Genomic DNA, 12,203 nt, shown 5'->3' on the forward strand with positions numbered 1-12,203 from the left:
TTTAACCATGTACGCATTTCACAAGAAAGAAGAAAAAAAAAAAAACGTTTCTCCTGACCCACACTGCACTATATTCCCAAACCATCTGTATTCAATGTAGGCCTATAGATTCATGGTCCACAACCACTTTGTTGTTTGCTTATGTGCATTTCAACAAAAGCTCAGAAAAGTATGAGGGATTCGAACAGGAATGCAGTTTATTTATTTGCAAATAAGCTTATTTTAAGGGTGTTCATCTATAAATCTAGTTCTGCATTTAAACTTAAGCGCTGTATAAATATGTACCCGCGAACAGTATAGTGCATTTTTTGTTGAACATGCTTTTTGAAGTAATCAAACAAGCAATTAGATGGGACAGTAGTTTAATGAAGCCCACACAGATTCTGTAAGATTCTGGTGCTGTTGTAAGCCATCATTTGTCACTGCCACATACTTATACTGCTTCCATTAACATGACCTGTTCGGTTTCCAATTGCATCCCAAAGTCCGTAAATCCCATCCACCGCATCCAAGGGCCAATAGTGGGAGGCCGAGGCTAAAACCTGGAAACCTGAAGCAACAGATGGATGAACACAGACACATTGTCTTCTCTATATTGTAATAGCATTCATTGTAGCCTTACAAAGATTGCTTAATGACACGCATAATCTCAGCGTAGTTTTCAGACACTTTGACTTTTTTTTTTTGCAAAATGTACTCATTATTTGGAAGGGCAAACTGCTCATGTCCAAAATTAACAATGGAAATTGTGCATAGGTGTACTGACATGTCATTTTAAACAAACAGTGTTAAAGACATCATCAAAACGTCTGTCTACTTTGTAAACATTACCCATTCTGTCAATACAGTGACACTGTTCCATAAAGAAAATGTGCAACCAAAGAGGATTATTATTATTATTATTATTAGTATTAGTAGTAGTAGTAGTAGTAGTAGTAGTAGTAGTAGTAATAATAATAATAATAATAATAATAATAATAATAATAATAATGATAATAATAATAATAATAATAATAAACTGTAGTACAATACAAAACACAGAACATTTTTTATAAAACAAAGAAACACTGTTAATATGCAAACGGGAAAGAAAAATATATTGTAAAAAAATAAGAAGAAACATTATGTATTGAGTTTTCTTTTATTTTCTTTCCTAGTGTATCTGTAAGTGTTACAGCGTGTGCCTGTGGTTTACGTTTTGCCAGTATGTTTTAGTAAAGCAATGTTCGTATATGTGTGTGCATTAAACAGACTGCAACGCCGATTTGAAAAAGACCGCTCTTATCAAATTAATTTATTTTAAACTACTGTATTACGAGGAGGGACCTACAAATCAACAAGTTATATTTATGATTGAACTTGTTCTGCTTCTAGTATCGCAGGTAGACGTATCTCATTACAGGACCTCCGCGTTTCTGAGTTTGTACGAATATACCTATGATAGCCTAGGAGCATCTTTCCTTCATAAATTATTATGAGTAAAGTCCCATGCACAGTAGGCTATAGTCAAGACCATAAGAATCAGTTTGGTCTCCCTTATAAATACATCATAAATACATAAATAAAAACCTTGCCAAGGTATATAACCGTTGTTATTACTAGAAGTTTGGTGTAATTAGCAGCATGAATAATCCATGCAAACGCATTCATTAATCTGTTTTTATATTAAATTGTTATGTAGCCTCATACTAAATATCAAAAGCCACAGATATCTAATACTGCAACAAAATGTTATTCTATGCCAGGTGCTATAAGTCCCCATACATCGGGAAACGATATAAAAATATTTACCTGGATGGTCGGTTGGCGGTGTGTATTGACCAGAAACCTACAAACAATACAAATATATTTATACAACGGTATTCATCATAAGCAAAACAAAACTTGTATACAGCTTTTTAAAAGTGAGGTTATATTACCTGTAAATGTGAAGGAATTAGAGCCAGAAATGTGGTAATTGAGAAAAGAAGACACAATTTTTCCATAGCGTGTCCTGTAGGTATTTCCTTTTTCATTTATTTTTTTATGTTGTTTCCTTTAAATGCTAGAACCCCTTTCTACAGCAATTCCAAAGTGGGATGCACATTTTCCCCGAGATTTATGCAAGTTAAGAATTTCACAAGTATCAATTTCTTTCCTTCTCTCTCTCAATAATATATGACAAACATATATGGAGTCCCAGCTATTAAGGCTGTGATACTTGCACGCGTGTATGTATGTTATTTTGGCAATACAGACCAGAGTTGAATCAGCATTTACAAAACGTAATAACAGATAAAAACAATTATAATCTTCAAATCTTGTTCTGTTTTCGACTTTCTGCCCTTCTTTCCAATTTTATAATCCACCCGATCACAGCGCGGGTACTGTATCCATTTTTTGTTTGTCAGTTATCTGCCTTGGGTTAAATTCGTTTAGTTCTCGGCGCAGCTCTCTTCAGTTGGAGATTACTAGCAAGAATTCAGTGGTCTGGCTGTGACTCCAGTCCCATCACAGATCACGTTGGGTGGGGAAATTGAAATTGTGATGTCATTGTTGAAGTGAAACTTTAGTTTGGGTCTGAACTCCACTTAGAATATTGCGGTAGCGAGAACGAAAGATTCTGTAGTAATAAATGTGTTATGGGTGTGTCCAAATGAATGAATAAATAAATAAATAAATAAATAAATAAATAAATAAGGAAAAGTGTTTATGGTTTAGATTCTCAAACCTCGTCACCAGTTCAAAACCAAAAGTGTTTTCTTCTTTTCACATGAAGATCTCAGTCCGTTAATTTACTCTATAATACAAAAATATCCTTTTAAGATTCAAACATATCTTATGGTGTGGGAGTATCATTCCTGCAGTCATCGTACCAGAAAAATAAATAATACGGGTGTATGAAACGATATGTATGACATTTGCGACTAGCCTAGGGCTATGGGTATAGGCAAACCAAAATACTACACAAATTTGTATAGGGCACAGCGAGCAAGTTGAGCTTTCAATTATATTTCAATTTTAATTGCAGAGAAAAATGCTTGTTACCAGGGATAGTAGTGTGCGTTGCATTGCTTTTCCCATTAACAGGCATGAAAACAGCTTGAATCAACCCGCATTAAAAGTCCTGTGAAGTGGATGGCTTTCATTAAACCAACACCAAAACTGGATTCTAACTCGCGCTTGTGGAGAGCACAGCTACCCTGCCCCTCTTCATCGCATAATCCACGTTGTCATCACACTATCAATGGGGAACTCCAAGTCTGCACATCAATACCTGCAGAAAGACCGCAATTTGTCTACTACTACTACAAAAAAAAATTAAAACATCTGTTGAGGTTTGAGGTCTGTTATGAACATGTAATGGTTATGACATTGCCATGCAAAACTTCACCAGGAAATAATTTCCGTCTCTGTGTTTATAACTTAAACCATATTTATATATATGTTTTGTTTTCTGTTCGTTGTATTTCCAATTGTCCTGGCCATGAGAACCTGATATCTTTAATTGGCAGCATTTGTTAAGGAAAAACACCCCCTGAAGAAAGAAAAGCAAAATATTGTCTCCATACCGTCTCCAAGACTACAGTGCAGTTCAGTAATTGCTGCTTGTTTGTCATTAAACTGAACTACTCACATATCTGCAAAGCGCCTGCGCTGTCAGTGTACGTGTGTTTTACATATATATATATATATATATATATATATATATATATATATATACACATATATATACACACAGTACTGTGTAAAAGTTTTAGGCAGATGTGAAAAAATGCTGTAAAGTAAGAATGCTTTCAAAAATAGACATGTTAATAGTTTATATTTATCAATTAACAAAATGCAAAGTGAGTGAACAGAAGAAAAATCTACATCAAATCAATATTTGGTGTGACCACCCTTTGCCTTCAAAACAGCATCAATTCTTCTAGGTACACTTGCACACAGTTTTTGAAAGAACTCGGCAGGTAGGTTGGCCCAAACATCTTGGAGAACTAACCACAGTTCTTCTGTGGATTTAGGCAGCCTCAGTTGCTTCTCTCTCTTCATGTAATCCCAGACAGACTCGATGATGTTGAGATCAGGGCTCTGTGGGCGTCATACCATCACTTCCAGGACTCCTTGTTCTTCTTTACGCTGAAGATAGTTCTTAATGACTTTCGCTGTATGTTTGGGGTCGTTGTCATGCTGCAGAATAAATTTGGGGCCAATCAGATGCCTCCCTGATGGTATTGCATGATGGATAAGTATCTGCCTGTACTTCTCAGCATTGAGGAGACCATTAATTCTGACCAAATCCCCAACTCCATTTGCAGAAATGCAGCCCCAAACTTGCAAGGAACCTCCACCATGCTTCACTGTTGCCTGCAGTCATTCATTCGTGTACTGCTCTCCAGCCCTTCGGCGAACAAACTGCCTTCTGCTACAGCCAAATATTTCAAATTTTGACGCATCAGTCCAGAGCACCTGCTGCCATTTTTCTGCACCCCAGTTCCTGGGTTTCGTGCATAGTTGAGTCGCTTGGCCTTGTTTCCACGTCGGAGGTATGGCTTTTTGGCCGCAAGTCTTCCATGAAGGCCACTTTTGACCAGACTTCTCCGGACAGTAGATGGGTGTACCAGGGTCCCACTGTTTTCTGCCAATTCTGAGTTGATGGCACTGCTGGACATCTTCCAATTGCGAAGGGAAGTAAGCATGATGTGTCTTTCATCTGCTGCAGTAAGTTTCCTTGGCCGACCACTGCGTCTACGGTCCTCAACGTTGCCCGTTTCTTTGTGCTTCTTCAAAAGAGCTTGGACAGCACATCTGGAAACCCCTGTCTGCCTTGAAATTTCTGCCTGGGAGAGACCTTGCTGATGCAGTATAACTACCTTGTGTCTTGTTGCTGTGCTCAGTCTTGCCATGGTGTATGACTTTTGACAGTAAACTGTCTTCAGCAACCTCACCTTGTTAGCTGAGTTTGGCTGTTCCTCACCCAGTTTTATTCCTCCTACACAGCTGTTTCTGTTTCAGTTAATGATTGTGTTTCAACCTACATATTGAATTGATGATCATTAGCACCTGTTTGGTATAATTGTTTAATCTTACACCTGACTATATGCCTACAAAATCCCTGACTTTGTGCAAGTGTACCTAGAATTGATGCTGTTTTGAAGGCAAAGGGTGGTCACACCAAATATGGATTTGATGTAGATTTTTCTTCTGTTCACTCACTTTGCATTTAGTTAATTGATAAATATAATCTATTAACATGTCTATTTTTGAAAGCATTCTTACTTTACAGCATTTTTTCACACCTGCCTAAAACTTTTGCACAGTACTGTGTGTGTATATATATATATATATATATATATATATATATATATATATGTGTTACACCTAACTAGGTGTGAATAAAATGTATTTATTTATTTATGAATATACTGCCTACCTTGACTACCCTTCTGCTGCGTTTAGCCAAACAAAACTCACAAAGCAGCATTCATTTATAAGGTCAAATTCAATGGGAATTATTTTTAGGATAAAGTTGTCACCCCCAACAAACAATAAACTAACCCGAATTAGGCACGTTCGTGGCGCCACCTTCTGGACGAAAACGTTGCAGATGTACTGATTTCTATCTCCAGTAAAAAAAAAAAAAAAAAGCAATGATTAGTTGAAAATTCCATTATGATGTTGACAGGAGAAATGGTAGCCGTATCAGAGGCCTTGAAAGCTTGCGATTAATTACTGTGTAGTTAGTACAATAAAATGTATCCCCACTTCTCTTTGTCTATTATTATGATGGGAATGTGTGTGTGCCAGTGGGTATCAAAATCTGACTTTACAAATTATCCTTAAGCATTGGCACCTTTCATTTTTTGCACATGAAAACAATTTACAAAAATACAACCAGAATGCACAGGAATTGTTTGCACTTTCATTTACACTGGTCTAGGGATAATCAACAAGGTTAAGTGTTTTGTTTGTGCAGATGCACGATTTTTGACTAATGATTATTAACACATAGGCTGGTTCCCCGTTTGATAGTGGTTTCAAATCAATATCAACATAGATTTAAAAAAAAAAAAAAACCTCAACCGTCAAAATAAGTCTTAAATGCAAACTGGGGATTAATTCTCTACAACTGCAAGATCAGACTTGTTGCACCCTCTATTGGAGAACAACGAAAATACACGTTAAAACCAGCACAGCCAATGTTGCACTAACACCACTGGGTTGATTCTTAAGATTTCCGTGTGACGTATTTGCACGTTTACGTAAGTAAAATCATGTTACATTTCAGTCATAAATGAAACTGTGTTTGAATATATATATTTTTTTTTCCCTGTTAAAATGAATGATTGATAGTTGGTGAAAAACAAGATCAAACATACAACTACAGGGAGGTGTGTGCAGATTAATCATCAGAATTTCGCTGGAGAATATTGGCTCCAGCATGTATTCTATATACTGCATTTACACAAGACATACTCAGTGCCTAACAATTTAGACTGCATGCAAATGTGCTTTGACAGTTTTACCTGCACCAGCTATTTAAATAACACAATTTACACTGAGCAGGGCATTTATTATTTAGGGAAAATGTAAAGCGTACATAATTTCTAACTTCTTTTATATATATATTTTTATATATTTATTACACACACATCCCTATTGGGCAGTTTATTTGGACAGGCAAAGAATCTTCCAGATTGGTTTCCAGCTAGTTATGCCTTTTACAAGATCTATTTCCACAGTTACAGAATAAGACTTACCAACTGTACAGACTTGGAGCTAGTTAATGAAAACTTAGTATGAGCATGCCAATAGTATCAGCTTTGAAGGTCTGCAGATGCTTTAGATCTTGATTTTAGGCCATTAAACACATTTTGTATGAAGGATGGGTTTTCCCAATCACTGTACTGATCACTGTTAATAGACTGTACTGAAGAGACAGAAAGACCCAATACTTACAAGTTAAGACTTTCATGTTTAATCTCAATAGGGTAGGAGTGTTGTTCACATGACACCTTAAATCAATGTGCTAGAATAGCTACCCATTGCTATTTAAGTTATTAATTCACCGCTTACCAACTTAATGCAAGGTACTCTGTTCACGTTAACACAGACCCCTCAAAACAGGTTAACATACTGACAAAACAGTCCTAAAGCAGAATACACGACCATTTGAAGAACTTAAATTACCAGGTTTGTCTCCTTGTCTCAGCAAACTGAAATAAAAGTACATTAACTTCAACTGTAAGGCATGAAGAGAAAGCTTCCATTTAAATCGGTTTTATTTCTAATATTTGCTCCTGATTTACAACATGCACCAAAAAAACCCAGAATAGCTTTCAAAACTGAAATACAACTTTATTATGTTAAACAAAAAGAAAAAATGGGGAGAGTGTAACAAACAAGTGCCACCAATGTGTATTTACTGCAGAAGGCTTATAAATTAGATTTAAACCGAGAAGGAAACGAACAGGATAGTTGCAGTCCAATAAGCAGAGTATTACGCAGGTCCAAAGTAGTACGAATCAATGGTTGGATTTTGTTTTAAACTGCCACACATTCACTCTGAAATCCACTCTTCAGCCTCTCCGGGGGGGTTTTAAAGCACATATATAAATGTTTTGTTGAGCTACAGTGGCACACACGCTGCACCACCAAGATTTTCACAGACAGCTGCCTATAAAACTAGACTGCTGGTGCCAGGCTCCAGCCACACTCACAGATCATCCTCATCATCTGGCAGGGCAGTAGACTGAGCAACCTGAGGAGAAAACAGGGGTTAGTATTGTCCCCCTCAATGGAACAACAAAATAAGTTACACTGTGACCAATACCATCCAGCTGGACACTCGGCATTAACTATTGGTAGTCTTAGTATTACCCATCATTGCAAACAAATCTTGAAATCTGCATTTGCAAGCTTGCAGATGTTAAATGCAAATGATTAAAGGATTGTAGCATGAAGAGTGAAACAATGCAACATTGAGTCAAAACCTTTTCAAAGTACATCTCTAATGGCTAGGTTCTTAATTCTGCCAAGAGACACCTGTCAGAGTACAATCCACTTTCTAGTGTCAGCTTTGAATTTAAAGTGGCGTACCTGTAAATCTTGCTCGTACTGTGCTGCCAGTGCTGGGTCCATAACAACCTCTGGTGGTGCCAATGCGGGCATAGCCACAAACTCCAGGTTAGGGTCTCCAATCAACTTTCTGGCAAGCCAAAGGAAGGGCTTTTCAAAGTTGTAGTTACTTTTGGCAGAAATGTCGTAATACTACAAGGAAGGGAACAATTTGTTTCATGGATTAAGTTTTCAGAAGCACCAATTTATACAAGATATAAAACACTTGAAGCTACTATAACTTAAATGCATGGGGTTGGTTTGATAATCAAAATAGTCTAAACTAATTTATAAGGTGAAGCTACGCAAGCTAAATTCTATATTAAGGTGGACTGCACAATTAGTTACAAGACAAAGCACATTCCAGGTTTTCAAAGCTGTCTACAACCTTTAGATGTAAACTACACAGTTTCTGAAGCATTTTACTTGCATTTCTACACAGGACAGTTCGTCATTTGAATACTTGCACTTCTGCTCCGATTGAACAGCCACCATGAGTCAGAGGGTGCTGTAGCCTTTAAGTTTTTGCCATTATCCGTTTAATAGGTGAACTGCATGAAGTCTCAACAGATACTTTAAGCACCTTGTGCAGTTCACTAGAACAAATACATAACATACCTGGAGGTTCTTCTTTCTATGGAAGACAATGGACTTTGCCTTCACCTTCCTGTCTTTGATGTCGACTTTGTTGCCACACAACACAATGGGGATATTCTCACACACTCGTACTAAATCTCTGTGCCAGTTGGGGACATTTTTATATGTTACCCTTGATGTTACATCAAACATGATAATGGCACACTGAGCTATAAAAGAAAAGACACAAGTTAAACTCAAAGAAAGTTCTCCACTTAATCCACAAGGCTAGCCTTGGATAAAGGCTTCTGCCAAGAACTAATATTAATTCCAAACTTACCTTGAATATAATAGCCATCTCGAAGGCCACCAAATTTCTCTTGACCAGCTGTGTCCCACACATTGAATTTAATAGGGCCTCTGTTTGTATGAAACACAAGCGGGTGAACCTCAACTCCCAAGGTAGCTGGAAAGATGACAAATTAAAAAATATATTTTAAATAGTATAGGATGTCAAGTTAGAACAAAGCCTCCTGCCACGGTTCAAAGTAAATCAATCCTACAACAGGGGCTAAAAGTACAAGCCTTTTATTCTTTCCATTGAATAAAGTAAAATTATGAAGGAACTTTTGCAGAAATTTATATTAAATCAACCCTGGTTTAAAATGTAATCAGGAAATTAAGGATTACTTATAAAATCATTAATTCTACAGTACTAAAGCAGTGTACATATTAAAAAACGTTTTGCATTTCCATTTGAGTAAAGTCACACGAACAGAGTGCCAGTCAACTTGGTTTAAATAGTTCTGTAACAATAGCAGTGAATCAGTCTAATTTTTTGTGATTGGTGGACTACTGCAATGACAGCTCACAGATTAACTATGGAAATGCCATCACATCAAGATGAGCTTTTTGTCCATTACTAGGAGCTACACATTTTGGTACCAGAATACACAAAATGTGCATTTCATTGCAGGAGCACTGGATTATTGAGGCCATTTAACAGTTAGCCATACCAGATTTACTTACCTACGTATTTCTTCTCAAACTCTCCAGTCAAGTGACGTTTTACAAAGGTAGTTTTGCCAGTACCACCATCTCCGACTAGAACAAGCTGTGGAACAAGATAATGTTAAAAAAATCTATTATAATAAAGCAGGTATGCTTCTTCCATTATTAAATCAAGTGTTTAGAATAGGCATCAAACCGGACCTAAACAAACTAGTATGGTAAGCTTTTACATGAACAAGGCCATCTATGCAACCTGTTATTTCTTCATAGATTTAGTTTTGTACTTAATGCAAGGAGGTAACATCTGCTGTCTTTCAATCTATTCTACACTACCAAAAAGATGTAGAAGTTTACTTAAAAACAAAAATTGATCACCTTAAACTGAACTTGGGGTTCTCCACCTTGTGCAGCCATTTTAAGGTTTTACCTGTTAAAACAAAGTAAGAATTAGATGCAGTGGAAATAGTCCCATAATCTATACATACAGGACATCAAAATATGCATTTTAAAAAATAGTATTGCTTAAGACATAACCCTACCCACTAAATAATAAAAAAACAGGTTTATGCTAATAGACCATACTAGCACCATATTAATACATGCATTTCCTGTCGCGGATAGTCAAGTTACAAATCAATTTAACACAACGCCCATACCAGAAGGTTGAGATTTCAGTCGAGCACAATTCAGTCTGGACCGATTAAGTTCTTGCACTCTAGTCAATTCAATTGTCTGTGCGGCAGACTCCATTCAAAAGGGCCACATGAGGGCGAGGCAAAAAAAATAAAATAAGAGGCCCCACATGGTGGTGATGGTTAAATGAATGAAGTAAAAGAAAAACGACTTTCTGCGTCACACTTTGAACACTCTCGGTTTATTGATGGGAAAAAAGGTAGAAAGAATAAATTAGACCCTCCGTTTAAACTTAAACCGCCAAGAAACACAATAGATGCCTCCCTCATTCAATTCACAAAAATCCATTTCCATTCCGAACACTACACTACTACTACGAATAAACTAATCAAAGTATACTAGACATGGAGGACACTTTACCTTAGAGCTGTCATTCGCTTCAGATATCTTATAACCTGACATCAGAAGTTTTCCTATCAGAATTAGGAATCTGGTCTACCCTGTATTTTAAATGATGAAATATTATCTAATACCGAATATCACAGAAGGCCCATTTTCCGCATTTCTGGTCAAGGCTCTGCCTGTTTCAATACTGATGTACTAAGCAGGCCCAACTTCTACCGCATCATTAGGAAAAACAGATCAGACACGTTAAAACCAATACCCAGATCACAATAAATCTTCAACACACCCCAGCATTAAATAAATGCTTGTTATTTTGAACATTCTTGACATTTAAATTGTTATGCAATTTCACCGTCGCATAAGCGCCAGAATTACGCTTATAAAACACCTTACGAGACAATATATCACAACCTACAACCGACAACATCTAATACAATTCTTACTATGCCTAACACTGCTCTGATTACATATGCGCAAATATTAAAAACCTGCAATCTCATTGTCATATGAAAAGCCCGCCAACTCAACCCCCTCCCTTTCAGAGGCAACCCCTCATTATAAAACATAAAGAAAATAAACATACTTAGAGTTTAAATCTCTCACAAAAAACCACACCGATACGATTTAAAATAACTCTTTCTAATTCAGCATACGCTACTTCTATAATATATGTGGTGATGCCTACGATACTGCTTTGATTTTCATACGCCTCTTTCTTACCGTTTCCAGAACTATCTGACTCTTCAATATCCTGAAGAAAATGGCTGAACCACGATTCAAATACCCAGACTAGCCACCTCGGTCACATGACTCGCGTTCTCCATAGCAACTGGCGGCAAGGTGGCGGGTTTGAAAACCTTCCCACATTTAAAAGGGAGGTTCTCATTTCTAGATCGCGTTTTCTATTGGTCAGTGGACCGTTACTTAGATCACATGGCTTTGCCCTGTCCCGACAAGGAAACAGTGCTACCGTGCTCACCATGTTGGCTCCAATTGCTGTATAATTTAGTACATGACGCTAACTCTCTACAAGTCATAATGGCCGTAATTTCCAAACGTCTTTCACGGTCTGAATGTGACAGTGAACTTTCTGGGCAATGCAACGTTTCCCGGTGTAGAATTAAATTACGATAAATTGTTTGCAACTAAATGTTTTTGCAATGTATTTCTACCCAGTAATTTACAGTACAATTCTGTCGTGAAATAGTTTATATTCTTACTTTTTAACATACAAGAATATATCAAATATATTCATAAATACAGAACATGTGAAAAGGTTCGTGATAGATGATTTGAATAGCTGATACTTCATTAGACAACTGATCTATATAAACAGAAATACATAACCTCAACATACAAATAAAAATCATAAAAACAGACATGAAATCGTTATAATGCGCATAATTCAACAATTTCCGTGAAAATGAGTGGTAAAATAAACAACAAACAAATGTTCTCAGGTCTTTTTTTTAAGCTAAAAACAA

The 12,203-nt window shown here is 36.7% G+C and overlaps 2 protein-coding genes across 8 annotated transcripts in view; both read right to left on the minus strand.

The window, feature by feature from the left end:
• The window catches only part of LOC117428276 (adhesion G-protein coupled receptor D1), a 67,812-nt gene extending 65,249 nt beyond the window's left edge, over positions 1 to 2,563 (minus strand). For 2 of the 6 annotated variants that reach the window (XM_058994599.1, XM_058994600.1), the window contains exons 1-3: positions 1,920 to 2,559; positions 1,792 to 1,828; positions 434 to 550 (exon numbers count right to left, since the gene is read on the minus strand). In XM_058994599.1, coding sequence (XP_058850582.1) covers positions 434 to 550; positions 1,792 to 1,828; positions 1,920 to 2,015 — 250 coding nt within the window. In that variant the 5' untranslated portion in view covers positions 2,016 to 2,559. Of the gene's footprint in view, positions 1 to 433; positions 551 to 1,791; positions 1,829 to 1,919 lie in introns of all 6 variants that reach the window. The other 4 variants (XM_058994601.1, XM_058994604.1, XM_058994603.1 and 1 more) reach the window with 4 other exon arrangements.
• Positions 2,564 to 7,310: 4,747 nt separating this feature from the next.
• LOC117427778 (GTP-binding nuclear protein Ran) lies at positions 7,311 to 11,576 on the minus strand. 2 transcript variants are annotated; one of them, XM_034046067.3, is made up of 7 exons: positions 11,440 to 11,576; positions 10,057 to 10,108; positions 9,700 to 9,784; positions 9,011 to 9,136; positions 8,713 to 8,900; positions 8,077 to 8,247; positions 7,311 to 7,738 (listed from the first exon to the last, which is right to left on the minus strand). In XM_034046067.3, the coding sequence occupies exons 2-7, from the start codon at positions 10,093 to 10,095 to the stop codon at positions 7,694 to 7,696; spliced, it is 654 nt and encodes a 217-aa protein (XP_033901958.1). In that variant the 5' UTR covers positions 10,096 to 10,108; positions 11,440 to 11,576; the 3' UTR covers positions 7,311 to 7,693. The 2 variants fall into 2 exon arrangements, with proteins under 2 accessions (XP_033901958.1, XP_058850590.1); XM_058994607.1 differs by lacking the exon at positions 11,440 to 11,576 and adding an exon at positions 11,303 to 11,325.
• Positions 11,577 to 12,203: the final 627 nt, after the last annotated feature.

The sequence above is a fragment of the Acipenser ruthenus genome, chromosome 21, assembly GCF_902713425.1.
Source record: "Acipenser ruthenus chromosome 21, fAciRut3.2 maternal haplotype, whole genome shotgun sequence".
Taxonomy (NCBI): Eukaryota; Metazoa; Chordata; class Actinopteri; order Acipenseriformes; family Acipenseridae; genus Acipenser; species Acipenser ruthenus.

Excerpts from the sequence above, each read along its gene's own strand:
- LOC117427778 (XM_034046067.3), bottom strand. The coding sequence starts at position 10,095 with ATGGCTGCACAAGGTGGAGAACCCCAAGTTCAGTTTAAG. Across the intron at positions 8,901-9,010 it reads AGATGGCTATTATATTCAAG|CTCAGTGTGCCATTATCATG; the intron begins GTAAGTTTGGAA and ends TTTCTTTTATAG. Across the intron at positions 7,739-8,076 it reads AGTACGAGCAAGATTTACAG|GTTGCTCAGTCTACTGCCCT; the intron begins GTACGCCACTTT and ends TTTTCTCCTCAG.